Source organism: Lygodium microphyllum, chromosome 29 (genome assembly GCF_053477565.2).
Source record: "Lygodium microphyllum isolate KBCC chromosome 29, Lygodium_microphyllum_v1.1.10, whole genome shotgun sequence".
Taxonomy (NCBI): domain Eukaryota; kingdom Viridiplantae; phylum Streptophyta; class Polypodiopsida; order Schizaeales; family Lygodiaceae; genus Lygodium; species Lygodium microphyllum.
In genome coordinates this window covers 58,232,758-58,250,077 of record NC_141163.1, presented here as the reverse complement: position 1 = coordinate 58,250,077, position 17,320 = coordinate 58,232,758, and the positions used below count along the sequence as shown (strand labels likewise).

The 17,320-nt window shown below is 40.4% G+C and overlaps 1 protein-coding gene across 3 annotated transcripts in view; it reads right to left on the bottom strand.

The window, feature by feature from the left end:
* The window catches only part of LOC148010676 (uncharacterized), a 101,230-nt gene that overhangs the window by 45,019 nt on the left and 38,891 nt on the right, over window positions 1-17,320 (bottom strand). For all 3 annotated transcript variants that reach the window (XM_087671162.1, XM_087671163.1, XM_087671164.1), the window contains 2 exons: window positions 13,425-14,976; window positions 13,192-13,301 (listed from right to left, as the gene is read on the bottom strand). In XM_087671162.1, the coding sequence (XP_087527288.1) occupies window positions 13,192-13,301; window positions 13,425-14,976 (1,662 nt within the window). The remainder of the gene's footprint in view (window positions 1-13,191; window positions 13,302-13,424; window positions 14,977-17,320) is intronic.

The following is a 17,320-nucleotide window of genomic DNA, read 5'->3' as shown; positions in this document are numbered from 1 at the left end:
TTGTGGATATGCGACTGGATGAGTAAAAGCCTGGAGCTGAGCACTTGAGTGCATTTACAGGGATTTTAAATCAGCTCAAAGATGCAAATTTGGACTTTGATGATAAGTTGAGGGCGATCTTTTTTATCATGACACTGCTTGACTCTTGGGAGACCTTGGTGGTTTCACTCAGCAATAACCCCAATCTCTCATATGATGGGGTGAGGGGTTCTATCTTGAATGAAGAAATTAGACGTATGTCTAGTGGAGAAGGTAGCAACTCAGCTTATAATGTAAGAGGCAGGGCTGAAAAGAAAAATGCAAATGCAAGGCACAGAAACAGGAGCAAAAGCAAAGGAAAGAAAAAGAGTGACATTACTTGCTATCATTGTGGTCGGAAGGGCCACAAGAAACCTGATTGCAGGTACTACAAGAAGGAACAAGAGAGAAAGAAGAATGCAGGAGATAAAAGAAGAAGAAAAATGAGACAGATGCATCAGAGACAACCAAAGGCAAAGAAAAGGCCAATGTGGCCTCTAGTGTGGTCATAGAGGAGCTTTCAGATATAGAGGCTGATGTATTATGTGCAGTTGATTATGATGCCCTTGTATGTCACATACAAGATATGCAGATTACCAAGGCTGATTTAATTGATGCACTCTTGTCAGTTGATGATGGTGTCACTCAGACTTGGATTGTAGACTCTGGTGCCTCTTTCCATGTAACTCCTTGCTTGGAGTGTTTTGCTATGTTCAATGCAGGCAATTATGGAAAGGTGTATCTTGGAAATAACCATGCTTGCAACATTGATGGGATTGGCACAGTACACTTGTCTTTGGACAATGGTCAAGAACTTGTGTTGAAAGATGTCAGATATGTGCCTGGCATTAAAAAGAGTTTACTATCCATTGGTCAGCTTGACCTGCATGGCTACACCTCACTATTTGGTGGTGGTTTGTGAAAAGTGAAAAAGGGTTCCATGCTGATTGTAAAAGGAACCAAGAAGGGCACTTTATATTCTTTGCACTGTAAAGCCTTGAATGGCAAATTTCTTGCAATTGCTGAAATTTGCAACCATTTGGAGTTATGGCATAAGAGATTAGGCCATATGAGCCAAAAAGGGCTTGATGTCCTTACCTCTCTGAAGAGGGTTGATGGAAAAGGCTCTAAACTTGACTTTTGTAAGGAGTATCGGTTTGGAAAGCAAATAAAAATTTCCTTTTACTCTAGTATCTCTCGTAAGTCCAATGTCTTGGACTTAGTGCATTCTGATGTATGTAGTATGCCTGTGAAATCGTTGGGTGGTGCTATATATTTTGTCTCCTTTATTGATGACTGTTCCAAGAAGATTTGGGTGTACTTACTGAAAAAGAAAAGTGAAGTGTTTGCTGTTTTTAAAACTTTTCATGCATTTGTGACCACTCAGACAGGTAGAAAGCTGAAATGCTCGAGAACTGATAATGGGGGTGAATTCACATCAGCTGAATTTGTTGAGATATTTGCAATCACACCTATTGTAGCCTCTTTGTATGAGGCAGTTCTGGGCTTAGGACATGCAGGCAGATTGAATCCCATACGCACAGAGAGGAAAACTGTAGCCATCCAACAACTACAAAGCATTGTACTTCACAACCACTTTTCATATAGAATGAATACAATGTCATGATGCTTTGTCCTTTCAGTTAAGTGTCTTGTCTTTGTCAGTCCATTACACAAGATTGTCTTTATGAGTCCAAGCTTCCATCTTGGAACCTAATTCACTTGTATAACAGTTGGTCTCTCCTTGTCTATATCAGCATGATTCTTGTCTTCATCTTTCATCCTCCATAGCTACTGCCATGCTCTAGATCTGTGCTTTTCACATGGTATCAGAGCTCAGCTGAGCATGGCCCAACTCTCCTTTCACTCCTCTCAGCTCCTTTCCATCTTTGCTCAGCTCAGTTTGAGTACTGGACCCTACCTCCAACTTCATTTGCATTCCTACCTTCAATGAAGCTTCTATGGCAGCCATAGCCAGCAGCACCCTATCAGCTTGAAGCTGTTATATCTCTCTCCACAGGCCAAATCTCTCTAACTTTCTTCTAGAGAAGTGTTTCTCTACTTCAGAGTTCCTCCCTGGCACCTCAATCATTGAGATTGGACAACTATAGCTTTAGATTGCCTCTTTTTAGAGTCGCTGCCATAACTGTGTCTGTGGACAGCACCTACCTACCTCTGTTGGAGCAGCCATATCTCATCAACCAGGCTATATCTCTTCAAGATTTCTTCTCGAGAGTTGATCTTCAGGTCAAGGCGCAACTTCTTGGCATAAAAATCAAGGAGATTGATGCACACCATGCCTGGCATTTGCATTTTCCCAAATCTGGGCGCAGTTTTGACAGCGACCACTTTGAAGGCTTAGATCTCTCAACTCGGGCAAAACGAGTACAAACCCTCTTAGGGGGAGTTAGACCCATTAGTGAGGGTCCTCCATCTCAAAGGGTTTGAGCAGATTCAACCTGTGGAGCTCGTGGGAGCTCATTTACCAGTCCCTGGTCCCTGTTTTGACAGAACAGCCATAGCCACTTACCTTCAAGCTCATTTTTCCTTCATTTTCTCTCTCTTGCCACTTAAACCAAGCCAAGGCCACTCTAATCTGAAGTTTTCAGCAAGTATTCAACCATCAAATCAGCAAGGAGGGGAAGCTATGAAGAGTTTTTGAAGATCATCAAGTCAAACTCAAGCAACAAACATCAAGCTTGTGTCTTTTGACACATACAAAGATAAACTCATTGCTGGTTATTCTCAGTCGTTTGAAGCTGATTTCCATCATGGGAATGACCAAAATCAAGTCTTTTAAGAAGATGCTTCTCATGAAGAGTAACATTACTCCTGTTGTTCAATTCAACTACATGGAAAACTTGTTTATTCTGCTTGCAGAAATGGATGGATTTACTTTTTTTGAAGAGCAATCGATGAATTTATTGAAAGATTTTGAATACATTTCTGCTGCCTCAAAGATGATGATACCTTTGCTTGAGGGGGACATAGACATAAAGACTGATACAACTAGTGCAAGCAAAGTCAATGAAGAAGCAGAGCAAGAGGACCAAAAGATCAAAGAGAAAAATAATAAGAAGAAGAAGCATAAAAATCATGAAGACTTTGAAGTGGCAAACAAAGTGAAGTACAAGTATAGGAAGCTAGACACGAAGAACTCTAATGAATCGAATATCTATGTCAAAAGAAATGCTAAAAACCACAAGGGCCTCATTGTCATTGATCCTATTTTTTACTGACTTTTTAGCTTTGTATTGCCTAGCCCAAATGTCTTTATCATAAGCTTGTAAACTCCTCATGTAGCCTTGTACTACAGCCTTTGTAAGACCCCTGCTACAGCCTCTAGATGACCATCATGTTTGTGGTATCCACACTTAGCCTTTTCTGTGACAACCTCTGGTGTTTTACCATGTTTATGGTGTGCCCACACTTTGCAGGTGTTACTTTCACTAAAGCCTCTACACACTTTGTACTTTCTGGTTGTGATTGAGGAGGGGTATTAAGATATTTGCAATCACACCTATTGTAGCCTCTTTGTATGAGGCAATTCTGGGCTTAGGACATGTAGACAGACTGAATCCTATATATACAAAGAGGAAAACTGTAGCCATCCAACAACTATAAAGCATTGTACTTGACTACCACTTTTCATATAGAATGAATACAATGTCACGATGCTTTGTACTTTCAGTTAAGTGTCTTGTCTTTGTCAATCCATTACACAAGATTATCTTTATGAGTCCAAGCTTCCAACTTGGAACCTAATTCACTTGTGTAACAATTGGTCTCTCCTTGTCTATGTCAGCATGATTCTTGTCTTCATCTTCCATCCTCCATAGCTACTGCCATGCTCTAGATCCGTGCTTTTCACAGAATTGAAGTCCTTTTGTGAATTGCATGGTATTAAGAGGGAGCTTACAACCCCTTACAACCCTTCTTCAAATGGGGTGGCTGAAAGATATAATAGGACTTTATGTGAAAGAGTGCGGTGCATGCTATCCACTGCTAATCTCCCTCATGCATTTTTGGGAGAGGCACTCAAAACCGCGGTTCACATTGCAACCGCTCTTCAAACAGGTCCTTAAATAATGGCATCCCTGAGGAGGTTTGGTTTGGCAAATTGACCTCATATGACCATTTACGCATATTTGGTTGTGATGCTTTTGTGCATGTTAGGGATGAGTTGAGAAACAAACTTGACCCAAAATCCACCAAAGGCATTTTCATGGGCTATGGTGATGAGGGTGAATTTGGCTACAGAGTGCGGTTACCTTAGTCCAAGAAAATTATTTGCAACCATAATGTTGTGTTTAATGAGGTAAAATTGCTGAAAGGTACTTTAGCCTCTAATGAAGATATGAAAAAGGTGAAATTTCAAAGTTTGCAGCTACCTATTACTTCAGAAAATGAGCCTCATGGTGCTGTACCACAGGCTGAAATTGATGATCAGCTGGTTATTTTTGAGCCAGATGATGATAGACAGCAAATAGAAGCACAAGGAGGTCATGGACAGCAAGATAGGCTTGCTAATTATGAAAATGTAGGTGTTGGAAATGAAAATAAAGGTGCTGCACAGCATGAACAGCATGCTGAAATGGCTTATAGCAACCAATAACTGCTGAAAATAATATACCTCCTGATGTAGACCCAATTCCTGAAAATGTTGATCACTGGGTACACAGGTCTACACGCGTAAAAAGGCAACTGCATAGGTTTGACCCCTCCTTGTATTATGTGATACTTACAGATGAGGGTGAGCCTCTTACATACAAAGAGGCCAAGTCATGTGAGTTCAGCAGTAAGTGGGAGCTTGCTATGCAAGAAGAGATTAAATCCCTAAATGCAAATGATACCTGGGATCTTGTGTCATTGTCCAAGGGAAGGAAGCCACTTCCAAACAAATGGGTGTACAAAGTAAAGACAGTTGATGGGAAACCCAAGTACAAGGCAAGATTAGTTGCCAAAGAGTATGCACAAAAGAAAGGGATTGACTTCCAAGAGGTCTTTTCACCTGTTGCGAAGATGACCACTCTACGTGTGCTTTTTGCTCTCACTACTGTTTTAGATTTAGAGCTGTATCAAATGGATGTAAAAACAGCTTTCTTGCATCGTGACTTTGATGAGGAAATTTACATAAAACAGCCCGAGGGCTTTGTAGTTCCTAGAAAAGAGCAAATGGTGTGTAAACTAAAACGCAGCCTGTATGGGCTGAAGCAAGCACCACGGCAATGGTATAAAAAGTTTGACACTTTTATGCTATCTCATGAGTTTACACGCAGCCATGCAGATCATTGCTTGTACATGAAAAAGGATACAGATGGCAGCCCCATCATACTTGTTTTGTATGTGGATGATATCTTGCTAGCTCGAAAAAGGAAGATTAGCTTGGATGCTCTCAAAAATCAGCTAAAAATCAGCTGAAATCAGTCTTTTCCATGAAAGATTTGGGGAATGCAGAGCATATTTTGGGCATGAGGATTCATAGAGATAGAATGCAGAAATTGTTGTTTTTTTCTCAAGAAAAGTACATTGGAAAGGTACTGGACAGATTTAACATGGCTGAAGCTAAGCCTTTTGGGGTACCCTTACCTCATCTTAAGCATAGCAAAGCCAAGAGCCCGAAAGATGACGTGGAAGCAAATGCTATGAAGGGAGTTCCTTATGCATCAACTTGTGGCTCTCTTATATATGCTATGTTGCTACTCGTCCAGACATTGCTCATGCAGTGGGAGTTGTTAGCAAGTTTATGTCAAATCCTGGCAAAGCACATTGGGAGGCTGTCAAGTGTATTCTTCGATACCTTAAGGGTACACAAAGAAAAAGTATTTTCTATGGGCAGGGTGCACTTAGTTTGCAGGGTTATTGTGATGTAGACATGGTAGGTGACTTGGACACTTATAAGTCCACCAACAGGTATGTCTTTACAGTTGCTGGTGGGGCTGTTTCTTGGTGTTCCAAGTTGCAGAACATTGTTGCACTGAGTACCACTGAAGCTAAATACATATCAGCTACTAAAGCTTCTAAGAAAGCTATATGGTTGAGCAGACTTGCAAAAGATCTCGACATGTCTATGGGTACTGCAATTTTGGGATGTGATAGCCAGAGTGTTGTGTATTTAGCTTAGAATGCCATGTATCATTCACGCACAAAGCATATAGATGTGCGATATCATTTCATCAGACAGATTCTGGAAGATAAAACACTAGACAACCCTGCAGATGTTCTTACTAAAAGTCTAAGCAAAGCTCAGCACGAGCATTGCATATGACTAGTGGGAGTTGGTTAGCTAGAGGTTCACATCGGACCATTAAGTGGGAGGTTGTTGGGATAAAGGTCTAGTTGAAACCCCCCGTGTATAGTACACGCACATTGTACATGTGAATGCACCCTTTACGTGTCCTAAGTAAAAATACATTTTATTCTTTGTGTACCAACACATTGTTGGTACACTCTAGCCGAATAGTACTTTCACTCTTCTCACTCTCTCTCCAGCCATCACACTCTCTCTCACTCACTCCTGCTCGACTTCTATCTCTCTCAGCTGTGCTCTTCTTCATCCAACATTGGAAAAGTCTAAAAAGAAGAAAAAATGTCATTACTGCAAGAAGTCAAGCCACTATATTAATGAATGCCATAAGAGATTAGCCAAAGAGAATAAAAAGGACTCCAATTTGACTATCCAAGAGACATCAGCCATCAAATGTGCTGATGGTGATGCTTCAACCAACATTGTGGAGGACTATGCATTTCTGACTTGCAGTTATGATTCTTCAATGGCCAGTTCAGCATTTAATGCTGCTGAAACACAGCAAACATGGTATTTTAACAATGGAGCTTCAAAGCATATCACTTCTAAGAAGTGTTTGTTTTCCTCTTTGCATTCATCCCCTACTGGGAAGCAAATATTACATGTGCGAACAGTAGCAGTTATGATGTTTGTGGCATTGGGACAATCACTATTCCTGCTTTAGATAGTTCTAACTTCATGCTTCCAGAAGTCTTGTTCGTGCCTCACATTACAAAGAACTTGTTTTTTATCTTTGCTTTTAACAAACATGGCTTTCAGGTCATCTTTGAGGATGAAAAATACATTGTCAAAGACAGGGAGATGGATTATGCACTCAAGCTGTCTGGGACCTTGTATAAGGGTTTGTTTTTGTTGGATACCTATGGTGTACAGTCTCATGATACTCTGGCAATCACTACTCTATCGCCCCGCTATGCAGAATGAGGAGGTATGGCATGCCCGCTATGGACATATGAGTTTTGGGAGTTTGATGACCCTTCAAAGGTGTCATATGGTAGATGCATTGCCTCCAATGGAGATTGCACCTCCTCATGCATGCGAGGGATGTATTTTGGGCAAGATGCACAGATTTGCCTTTAAAAATAATGGTGTAGTGCGTGTTGTCCAAAAATTGCAGCTTATTCACTCTAATGTTTGTGGTCCCATGAGGACACATGCACTTGGAGGTCATCTTTACTTTGTTACATTTATTGATCCAAATACTTGCAAGGTACTTAGTCACATGCATTATTATTTCCCAGGGGGGAGACTTGCAATTATAGGCTTATAGTGATTCAGATTGGGCTGGTGATGCAGACACTAGGCAATTTACAAGTGGACACTATTTCTTTTGGGGCTATTCATGCATTTCATGGCTAAGCAAGAAACAACCTATAATGCCTACCTCATCCTGTGACGCTGAGTACATGCCAGCCTTTACAACAACAATGGAATGCGTATGGTGCGCACATTCTTGGCTAATCTACATTTACCATTGAAGAGTCCTACACCCATTCTTTCTGATAGTCGAAGTGCTATTGCAGTGATATGAAATCCTGTGTTTCATGCTCGCACGAAACATATTGAGATGCATTACCATTATGTCAGAGAGAGATGCTATATAGCAGAGGTCAACTTGATGTATGTTTCTACACAAGAAAGTGTTGCAAACATTTTCACCAAGGCAGAAGTTTGAGGCTTTTTGCAAGTCCTTAAACTTACTACCCTTTAGTGATTGATCATTCCTGTACTTTACTACATTGGCACTGCAAGGAGATGTTAGAATTTGCCAATTCTATGGGCAGTGCCAATGTTTTAGTCTTTAGTTCTTTTTTAGTTCTTAGGTGTGAACACAACTAAAGTTATAAGTTGTGTCACCACTCTTAGAGTTAGAGTTAGAGTTGGTTAACTCTAGTTGAGTTTAGAGCTAGGTCTATATTAGACCTATCTTGTACCTTTCATTCTCATTCTTTCAATTCAACAAGTACACTCTACTCTTTTGCTTCAGTACACTCTCATTGTCTCTCTTTTCTCTCCTCCATAGCTGGCTGTCATTTTCCAACACGGTTTGCATCAGATCTAGCTATCCTTGGCTACATTTGCTACTATTCAACACTTGGAGGCTTCCTTTGCTATGATTCAGGATCCGTTTAGAGTACGACACACTCTATAACTCATAACCTCTGCCTTGATTCCAAAGATATGAGAGTTGGAGATTCAGTATTCACTACATGAGCACTGTGTATTCATTATTCATTTACTTTATTAGTCATTGTGTTCATTGTCTCTCGGTTACCCTAACCCTAACTGTGTTCTCAGTTTATCAGTCTGTGCTCTCTCGTACGATTGGTTTCATGCTTTTTGCATTTAGAGCATTTCTTCATAGTATCTGATGCCAAAAATTGACCTAAGACATTTTATTAGCCATAAGTCTCAATTGGTGACACTAGGGATTTGGCATTTAATGATACTTAATGTCAATCAAGGAGCTAAAGAAGACTCAAGGACACATGGGAGATGAAATGGCCTAGCCAATTTAGTTATTGGTTGGTTAGACTAATTTTCTAAGCACTACAACAATTTTCAAAATTTTAAAGCTGAAAACTAATTTAATAATGCAAATAATGTTGCAAAATAGGATTAGAAGTCTGTCACTTGGCAAAACTTGCCCATGAAAGTAGAAAAGATATTTTTTAGGCTTGGGGAGAGATAAGATAATATAAGATCTATTAACGTCTCTATAAGGCTAGAATGGTCTATGAGACCATAACCAATACAAGTGGTATCATCATATCTCATCATAGAAGAAGAGATGGAGATAAATTTATGTGTAGGTCTACATGGTAGATTAGAATGAGAAGTATGGAAAACTGATAAAGCTGAAAAAACTAGGTTTAAAAATATTAAAAGAGTGTAGAGCATCTCCCCCTCAGTCTATGGAATCCACCAAGACTCTACAAGCTACCTCCGACTCAGTCAGCACACCAATCTACATCTATAACGAGCAATCGTGATGCGAATGTGACGCATATGGGCATGCCTATGTCGCCAAGTAGGTACTTTAGGGTATCGTGCTCTGCGTAATGCTATAGCTCTGTCAACTGTGATGCCGCTTGATAATGTCCCTTGATGACGCATATCAGTAGGAGATGTAGTGTTTGGGGTGGCAACGGCTGGGGGTTTAGCTACACTGAAAAAGTCTGTAATTGCTCTCTGGAGGGGTGGATGAGGCTAGGGTCGCCTCCTGTCCTGTAACAATAATGCTTTGCACCGTTGGAGCTCCAATAAGAAAAGGCCCAAACATCTTTGGTCCTCATAGTCCATCACCCATCTTAGTGGTCCAAAGCCCTCCTTAAAGATAGCGGCCTCGGATATCATAGTATACAATACATCTGCAAATGTAGTGCTCCTCCGTTTTTTACTCCCATCCACAAAGCTGGCACATCCTCTCATTGGCTACAATATCGCTTCATCAACCTATCTCAATCAACAACTAATGCGATGAGGTGTGAATCTGACCAATAGCAACTCGAAGTCCATGAGAAAGTTGAGCATCCATGTATCTCGGCCTCACTATGAAACCATCATGAGAGAGCTACAAGAAGTGACATTGGTATTGTGCCATTTTTGTGCCTAATGGGAAAGGGGGCTTGGACCAAGTCCTTCCTATCTCCACTTTAGTGATGTCTGCTCTCATCACACTATTCAGCTCTACACAACTGAGATCAAACTAGGGAAATCAAGGCTGTAATTGAACGGTGGCAGTCTATCTGTACTCATGCCATGTAAGTTCAGCCACGTGCTCATATGTGCATACCAACACTGTCTATCTCCCTCTGCTGCAAGCTGTCTTGAAGACTCCAGGGCTAGTCTAGGGTATCGGTCTTTAGAGAGAGAGAGAGAGAGAGAGAGAGAGAGAGAGAGTGTGTGTGTGTGTGTACACTTGGGATATCCTATTGGTGTGGAGGTTGCTCCCCGTGCCTTGCTGGATTGGATGGCCTCCCGAATTCATGACAGGTTCATGTACTGGAAATCTCAGAGTTGGCCACTACATGTTAGACTAAAAGTGGCTCAATGCATTATGATCAGTATGATCTCATTCTTTCTGCCATTGCTTCCTTGGACTCAAAAGTCCATTTCGGATTTGGTTCAGCCTATCAGATTTATGCTCTGGAAAAAGAAAGGCGATCGTTTGGGGCAGGTATGGATCTCATGGCAGCATGTGACCACTCTGAAAAGGATGGGGGGTGCAGCTTTGGTAGATGTTAATTTGCATATGGCTGCTTTGAGGCTATCCTTGTTGCAAAGTCTATGTATTCAACATCATCCTTGGTCAGATATTGCCAAATTCTTCATATAAAAGACTGGCATCTCTCATGGTAGCACGGTTATTCATGCTTCCCGGTGGCATGTGCTTAATTCTACGAGGCCTTTGAAGGTCTCCCAATCCGTTCTCCTTTCTCACTTGATAGCTTCCTAGCAGGAGATGCTTCGTTTTGCAGTTTGGCGTCCCCCGAATATTCATAAAGAGGAAAATTCGCTGCAAGGAGAAATATTAGCTTTCTCAAGGTTGTTGGATTGGCCACAAAAAGATCTGCAGCAAGACAAGTTCAATCGGATGGCTAGATTGGGGTTGAAGATATCAGTGATGATGTTATTCCTGGGCAACTCCGTCTTTATTCCTTTAGGCGTATTCGTTAGTATTTTAGGGTGCATCGTGGATATAGGGACATTTGGTCATCCATACACGACAGTCTTTAGAGGTTCCTTCCCTTACCTACATTACGGCCATTGGATCCTTGGCGTGACTGGATGTTTGTGCTTCCTGATGATTTTGAGAAAAGGTCTACTAATCAGATATATCATCAAATGGTGGAAGCCAAGAGATGGGTCATGGGGACATCGTAGGGACAGTAAAAAGAAGTGGCAGGAAAGATTTATCTAGCTTTGGAAGTCTAAGGTCCCGTATCAGGAAAAAGTGTTCATGTGGCGACTGCTCATTGGGGGCCTTCCAACGGGAGAAGTGCTTCGTGCCCGAAATATCTCTACTGGGCGTTGTGTTTTCTGCACTACGTGTGATGAGACATTGCTTCACCTCTTTGTCTCCTGCCCTGTTGTGCGACACATCTAGAATTCCATTTCCTGTGTGTGGTCATCGATGACTTAGCACCACCTATCAATTCATTCGTGGATTATAAGAAATATGTCCTCCATGCTCTTTTTGAGTTCACATTGTTCCTGCCTATTTCATTTCCTTAGATGGACAGCCCTATGGCATATATGGTGTACTCGCAATGCCTTTATTTTTGATTCAGCAGCGGGCATCCACGGGCATGTGGCCCGTGTGCATGGACTAGTGTTATGGCAAATCTCCCCTATGATGTCAGCAGACCTGGTTCTTTCAGATATTGCTGCTCCCTGGCTGGCGATTGTTCACTCTACTCCAGTTGTTCTTTCTGTGTGATCTATTAAAACTATTCATGTAATAGGTTGTTCTGGTTGTTTTGTGAGCCTGCAAGCCTCATGTAAATATTAGTTTTAGAGAGTGAGAGAGAGTATGCTGACCTGATGGCCTGATGTAATAGAAAGTAAGAGATACAGAGAGAATGTTGACCCGATGGTCTGATGTAAATTTTCACTACCTAATTCATTTATATTTACGAAAAAAGAGAGAGAGAGAGTGTGTGTGTGTGTGATTTTAACCTTGTGCAAGCCGAGAGAGACAAAGAGAAGGCTGCCATAGCTACTACAATAGGTGATAGGCCGTTTCGAGTGAACAAGAGAGCCTCCGGAAGCTGGTAACATGCCCTGAAGAGACTACAGCAGTTTGAGGGTTGTTTCAACCAAACAAATATCATATTCAATGTATTCCATCAATGGAGACAACTTTCATGGTTGTCTAGACTGGGCAGTAGCTGATTTCTTCCATTTTCTCGCGATGAAAGTTTGAATTCACACACACTAGACAAGTTGTGCAGGATGCCATGTGGCAGCCATGTTTATTGCACTGCATTTTATGCATTATTTTACTCAGTGATTGCTCTTTGGGCAGCAATTGACCAATTTTTAACTAGCTGACCTGATTATTTTATGTGTATTTTTCTTGCCTATTTATAGGTAGCCTACCCCGGTGGTTGTTCACTTGGTTTTTTAGGTGGCTAGAGAAATCAGCTCACAGAGAAACATTCTACAGCCCATGTATACATCTACCTTCTTCGTTTCAGCATTCATCTATTGCATTCTGCTGTCCCTTTTCTACCCTCCCTCTTCTCGTGTTCTTTTTCTTTCAGTCCACTCATATGCTTCCAAATGCACTCTTAACACCTCCCAACTAGTTATTCATTCAGTCCTTGTAATAAACTTCCCTTATTGTATATTTTTTGGTATGGAAGTCATTTGCCAAGACTGCTTAAACTTGTATTTTGACTTGAGATAGTATATTCCAAGGAGGGTTATTAATAGATTTTTTCTCTTCTTTGAAAAAAAAAGTGTTAGCATCATGTTGACATATAGATGTTTTGAACCACCAGATCACTAATTAGTATGAGCATATATAATTGCTGCTACAGAAAATACACAATACAAAAAGTACCCTATCTTTTTGTTAGTATAGCATGTTGTCAAGCAAAAGACTTAGTAAACAAATGAAATGTAAATGCAGGTCCTTCAGTAAGTAGATATGCAATACTCGTGCAAACTTTGGTTCCACAAACCTGAAACATGGTGCAACCAATTTAACAGGTTTGTATACATTAGCCATGCATTTAAATATTTGCAGACTAGCATAACTCTAAATCCATATCATCTTTTCAGGGTCCTTTGTTAAAACTACTTCATTTAATTATTTTGAGACTAGCATAGCTCTGTGTAGTTATCAAGGTTAGAACCTGAACGGTCCATTTCAGTAAATCAGAACAGTCGTTTGCAGAACAATCCATTTGAGCGAGTAAAGGTAGAGTCTCCATTGCACCAGCCCAAAACTTATCTTTCAAGCCTTCTGGAAGGTTGCATGCACATGTATAAGACATAATAAAGAAGTCAGCTCTAAAAAAGGTGCTCAGCAATGCACATCTCTAGTTCACTTCTCAGGCAAAAGCAGGTTGACGTCAGCTGCAGTTACCTGCAAAATCTTCCCCATACTGATCCTGCACATTCAGATCTGTCTTTGACATCTGCCTGTAGCCTTCTTGTGCTTTCCATACAATTTCAGGAATACCAGGCAGATGCTCAGTGAACAATTGATGCACCTCATGGAAAACAAGCTCTATTCTCTTGCAAAAGCCACACCATGGAACAGTAAAAAGTACCAGAACATCATTGTTCTTGATAGAAACTTTCTTTTCCTTGGTCTGTGATGCAACATCTTGTGGGCCTGATTCTGAAGAACTCTTCACAGGCTCAAATCCAAACACGGTTTGCAAAAAAGTATCAACAGTAACCCGTGGTACACCATTAACCTCATGGAAATCCCGGTTTACAAATGGTGGCTTGACCCTTTGTCTCAGTTTCTGTGGTTGAGACTCTGAACGATAAGTACTTTTAAGGGTTTTCTCAGAGTAACTAACCATAAAACGTTTTACAGAATCATAATTAATTGATTGATTGTTGGGAAAAACAAACTGTCCACCTTGATGGGGATCAAGGATGATGATAGATGGATAAGTCAGACCAGGCAAAATCATATCCTTAAAATGGTCTTGTCCATCAACAAAGAAAAAGGACATACCCTGCTCCTCTTCACTTTCAAGTTCACTCTTGGATATGTCATCATTGTCTGGTTTCAAGGCTTCAGTATCCAAATCACCTTTACTAAGTAGCGAGTCTAAAACTGCACTTTGCCCTATTAGTTCACTATTTCCCAAAACTTTCCCAGCTCCTGTGAGGACAAACAGCTTGACTGAGCTTGTGAGTTGGTCAGCATTCTTGATACTGGTAGGCATTCCAAACGAGCTGTCCACCCTGCCATCAAATGAGGCACCATCAGTCTGTGAATCTCTTGAATTCTCTTTCTCAATTCTGAGGTCTACCTCAACTTCTTTTCTCAACTCAGTATCAGCCCCTGCAGTGTTCTCTGTTTTCCCTTCCATAATCCCATTTTCATTCATATCATTACAAGTTCCAATAACATCATCTTCTTTTTTAAGTGGCATATCATCATTTTGAGACATATCACTGTCAAGTTCCAAACTAGGAAAACCTTTAAATGAAATCTTTGATGGACTATCTTGTAGTTGCATGTTTTCATCACCTTCAAGTATGTGTATAAACATCTTAGAGGCTGGTTCATCAATTTGCGGAGCTATACTGTCACTTTCTTTATCCTGTTTCTTTATTTGAAAATCTCTAATAGACCATTTCAAGGTGTTGTCACGAGCCAGATGGCTAAACAAGCTTTCTGACACAAGCCAACGATGCATTGGTGCTTCCTGACCTTCAGTATGTTGTTCCTTTTGACTGAACAGTTCATTTTTACGTGCTATTTCTTCACCCATGGACTGATGTCCTAATTGTTCATTCCCAACATATTCCCTGACAATGGTTTGAAATACTTTCAAAGACCCCCAGCTCCATTTTCTTATGTCAACAGAAGGTGAAGCCCTATCAATAAAAAGTATCATGGTCGGAGTGTCATTGGACAAAGAAGTATGATAGCTTGAGAGCTCAGCATGCAACTGTAAAACAGAGTCAAGTACAAGAATCAGATGATGACATAAAATGATGTTTGCAAACTATGTCCATCCAAATTACATGCTTTTCAATGTGAATTTTTGAAAATCAACAGAACTTCGAAGAAATTCATCAAGATAGTATATGATTTTCCATACAAAAAGGAATAGTGCCAAGTCAACGGACTTCAAAAGACCTGAACGTATTCATCATGATAACAAACTTCACTAGATGTGAGCATAAACGCTTAAACAATACGCTAAGCACACTTCCTCTACTTGCAGCAAACAAAAGCCATAATTCAAATATGGGCTACTAAAACCCTATAAAATCAAACAGCATATAAAGTTAGTTGCTAGCAGGGCCGAATGTAAAGAGAAACATAGCATATACCAACACAGCAGGAATTTGAACATAACATGGACCATAGAACGAGAGTCCAACCACCACCGCTGTAAAAGAATATCAGTCACATGAATGATGAGACGTAACTATTTCAACCCTGTCTGCAAGGATTACGAGTGTAGCTGTGAAGAGTGTGTTAAGTACAAGTCGGATCAAATGAAAGCAACAAAGATATGAATCCATATTGGTGGGGATGAAAAGTGATGGTAGAAGACAGTACAACTTATTTGCCACATCCTTAGTGAATGATGTACTCTGTAGGGCTGTTCGTGATAGACATTTGAGATCCAGCTATTTCCACCTTCTGTGATCAGGGTTTGAGTATCATCAATATCCACTTGGTGCTTCTTCTTTTCGTATTTTCTGGATTGGGAATCAGAGTCGTGACCCACAGCTAAAGCCTTGGAGTACTTCCGGTTGCGCATTCGGGTACTTTAAGCATCTTCTTCGGGCATCACTTCTCATTGTTATATGCCATTTGAATCGTGATATTACAAGTTTCCAATAGATCATTGTTGTGGTATGGGACATGGTGGTGGTCCCTAGGGACTTGTATGTTCCCATCAATGTATATATTATTATATTGATCACTCATGATCTGAGAGAGGGAGTTAGTAGTGTATACTTCATGAGTGTCAAGCATATTCATTTGGGTGCCTATATGGGCAGCCGGACAGCTCATTTACGGCTAGTCTATTCATCTTGGGTCTCGTCCTGGTCATCACACATGCCATCACCTCTATGGTTTGTATGGCATATCTCATGTCTCCAGTGAATCCCATTGGCCATTCATTCATTTGCTAAGTTCTTGTGTTCTCTCTTTCACTAATCATTCTTCTTAGTGTTCAGCAGTTGTGTTCTTTTGCTTTCATTTCTTTGTTCATTCAGAAATTCTGCCCACTGACAATGGTTTTTGCATGTTTACTCATCCCAAAGATTAAATTAATGCTAGTTTGCTTGCTTGAGATCTCATAAACTTTTTTTTTGTAGTTTTTCTCAAATTCCAACTTGGTGGTGTGTTTTTCACTTTAGATGATGCCGTATTATTCATTTATACCATCATGGCTATGGTTGATTTTTGTGCATTTTAGCTTTTTGGTGTTTTTTCCACTTTTTACCCATGTTTTGTGCTTTTTCATACTTTCCAGCAGTTTTTGTGATATTTTAAATGGTTAAGCTATTTATGCTCTTTTTTGCTTCATTGTATTGGTACAAAACAAAGCATATGTCACATGCTTGGTGTAAGCAGTTGGAAACAAAGCATGACTAAGGACATAACATGGATTCCTATATCACACAAATCAAAGGTCGCAAGGAGCAGCTGGCCAACTTTAATAAGAATATTCCAGATACATCTCTTATCTCCATGATATCGGATTGATTGCCAAATTATTATCAAAACTTTGCTACTGCGTGAAGGCTTCAGATTTTTCTTTAAGAAAATAAACCACATGTACCGAGAGTAATCATCCATGATAATAAAATAACATTGGGAACTGTTTAAGCATGGTTTGAACATTTTTTCACTTACGTCAAGGTGAATCAATTAAAATATCTCCTCAACTCTATGAGTAGACCATTGTGGAAAAGGGGTTTGGTGTTACCCCACACACATATCCCTAGCTAGTTTTAGGCTTGGAAGGCCCTATACTAATCGGTCCCTAGATAATGCATAAAAAGAGCCATAGCCAAGGCATCCTGACCTAAAGTATCAAAGGCAATAAGCATGCTTTAGCCATAGCTACGCCATGTATCTATAGAACTCAAAGCCCTCAGCTATCAGCTGGGATAATAACTATGACATCAAATAGAGGCCTTTAGGTTGTATCTTGTCTTGAGATATCACTCCAATAGTATCATCAAGAATCTCAATCATGGTCTTAATGAAGAAGACAGCTCTCTCCAAGACGCAAAGCTGGTAGAAAAACAATTTTCCCCTAACTG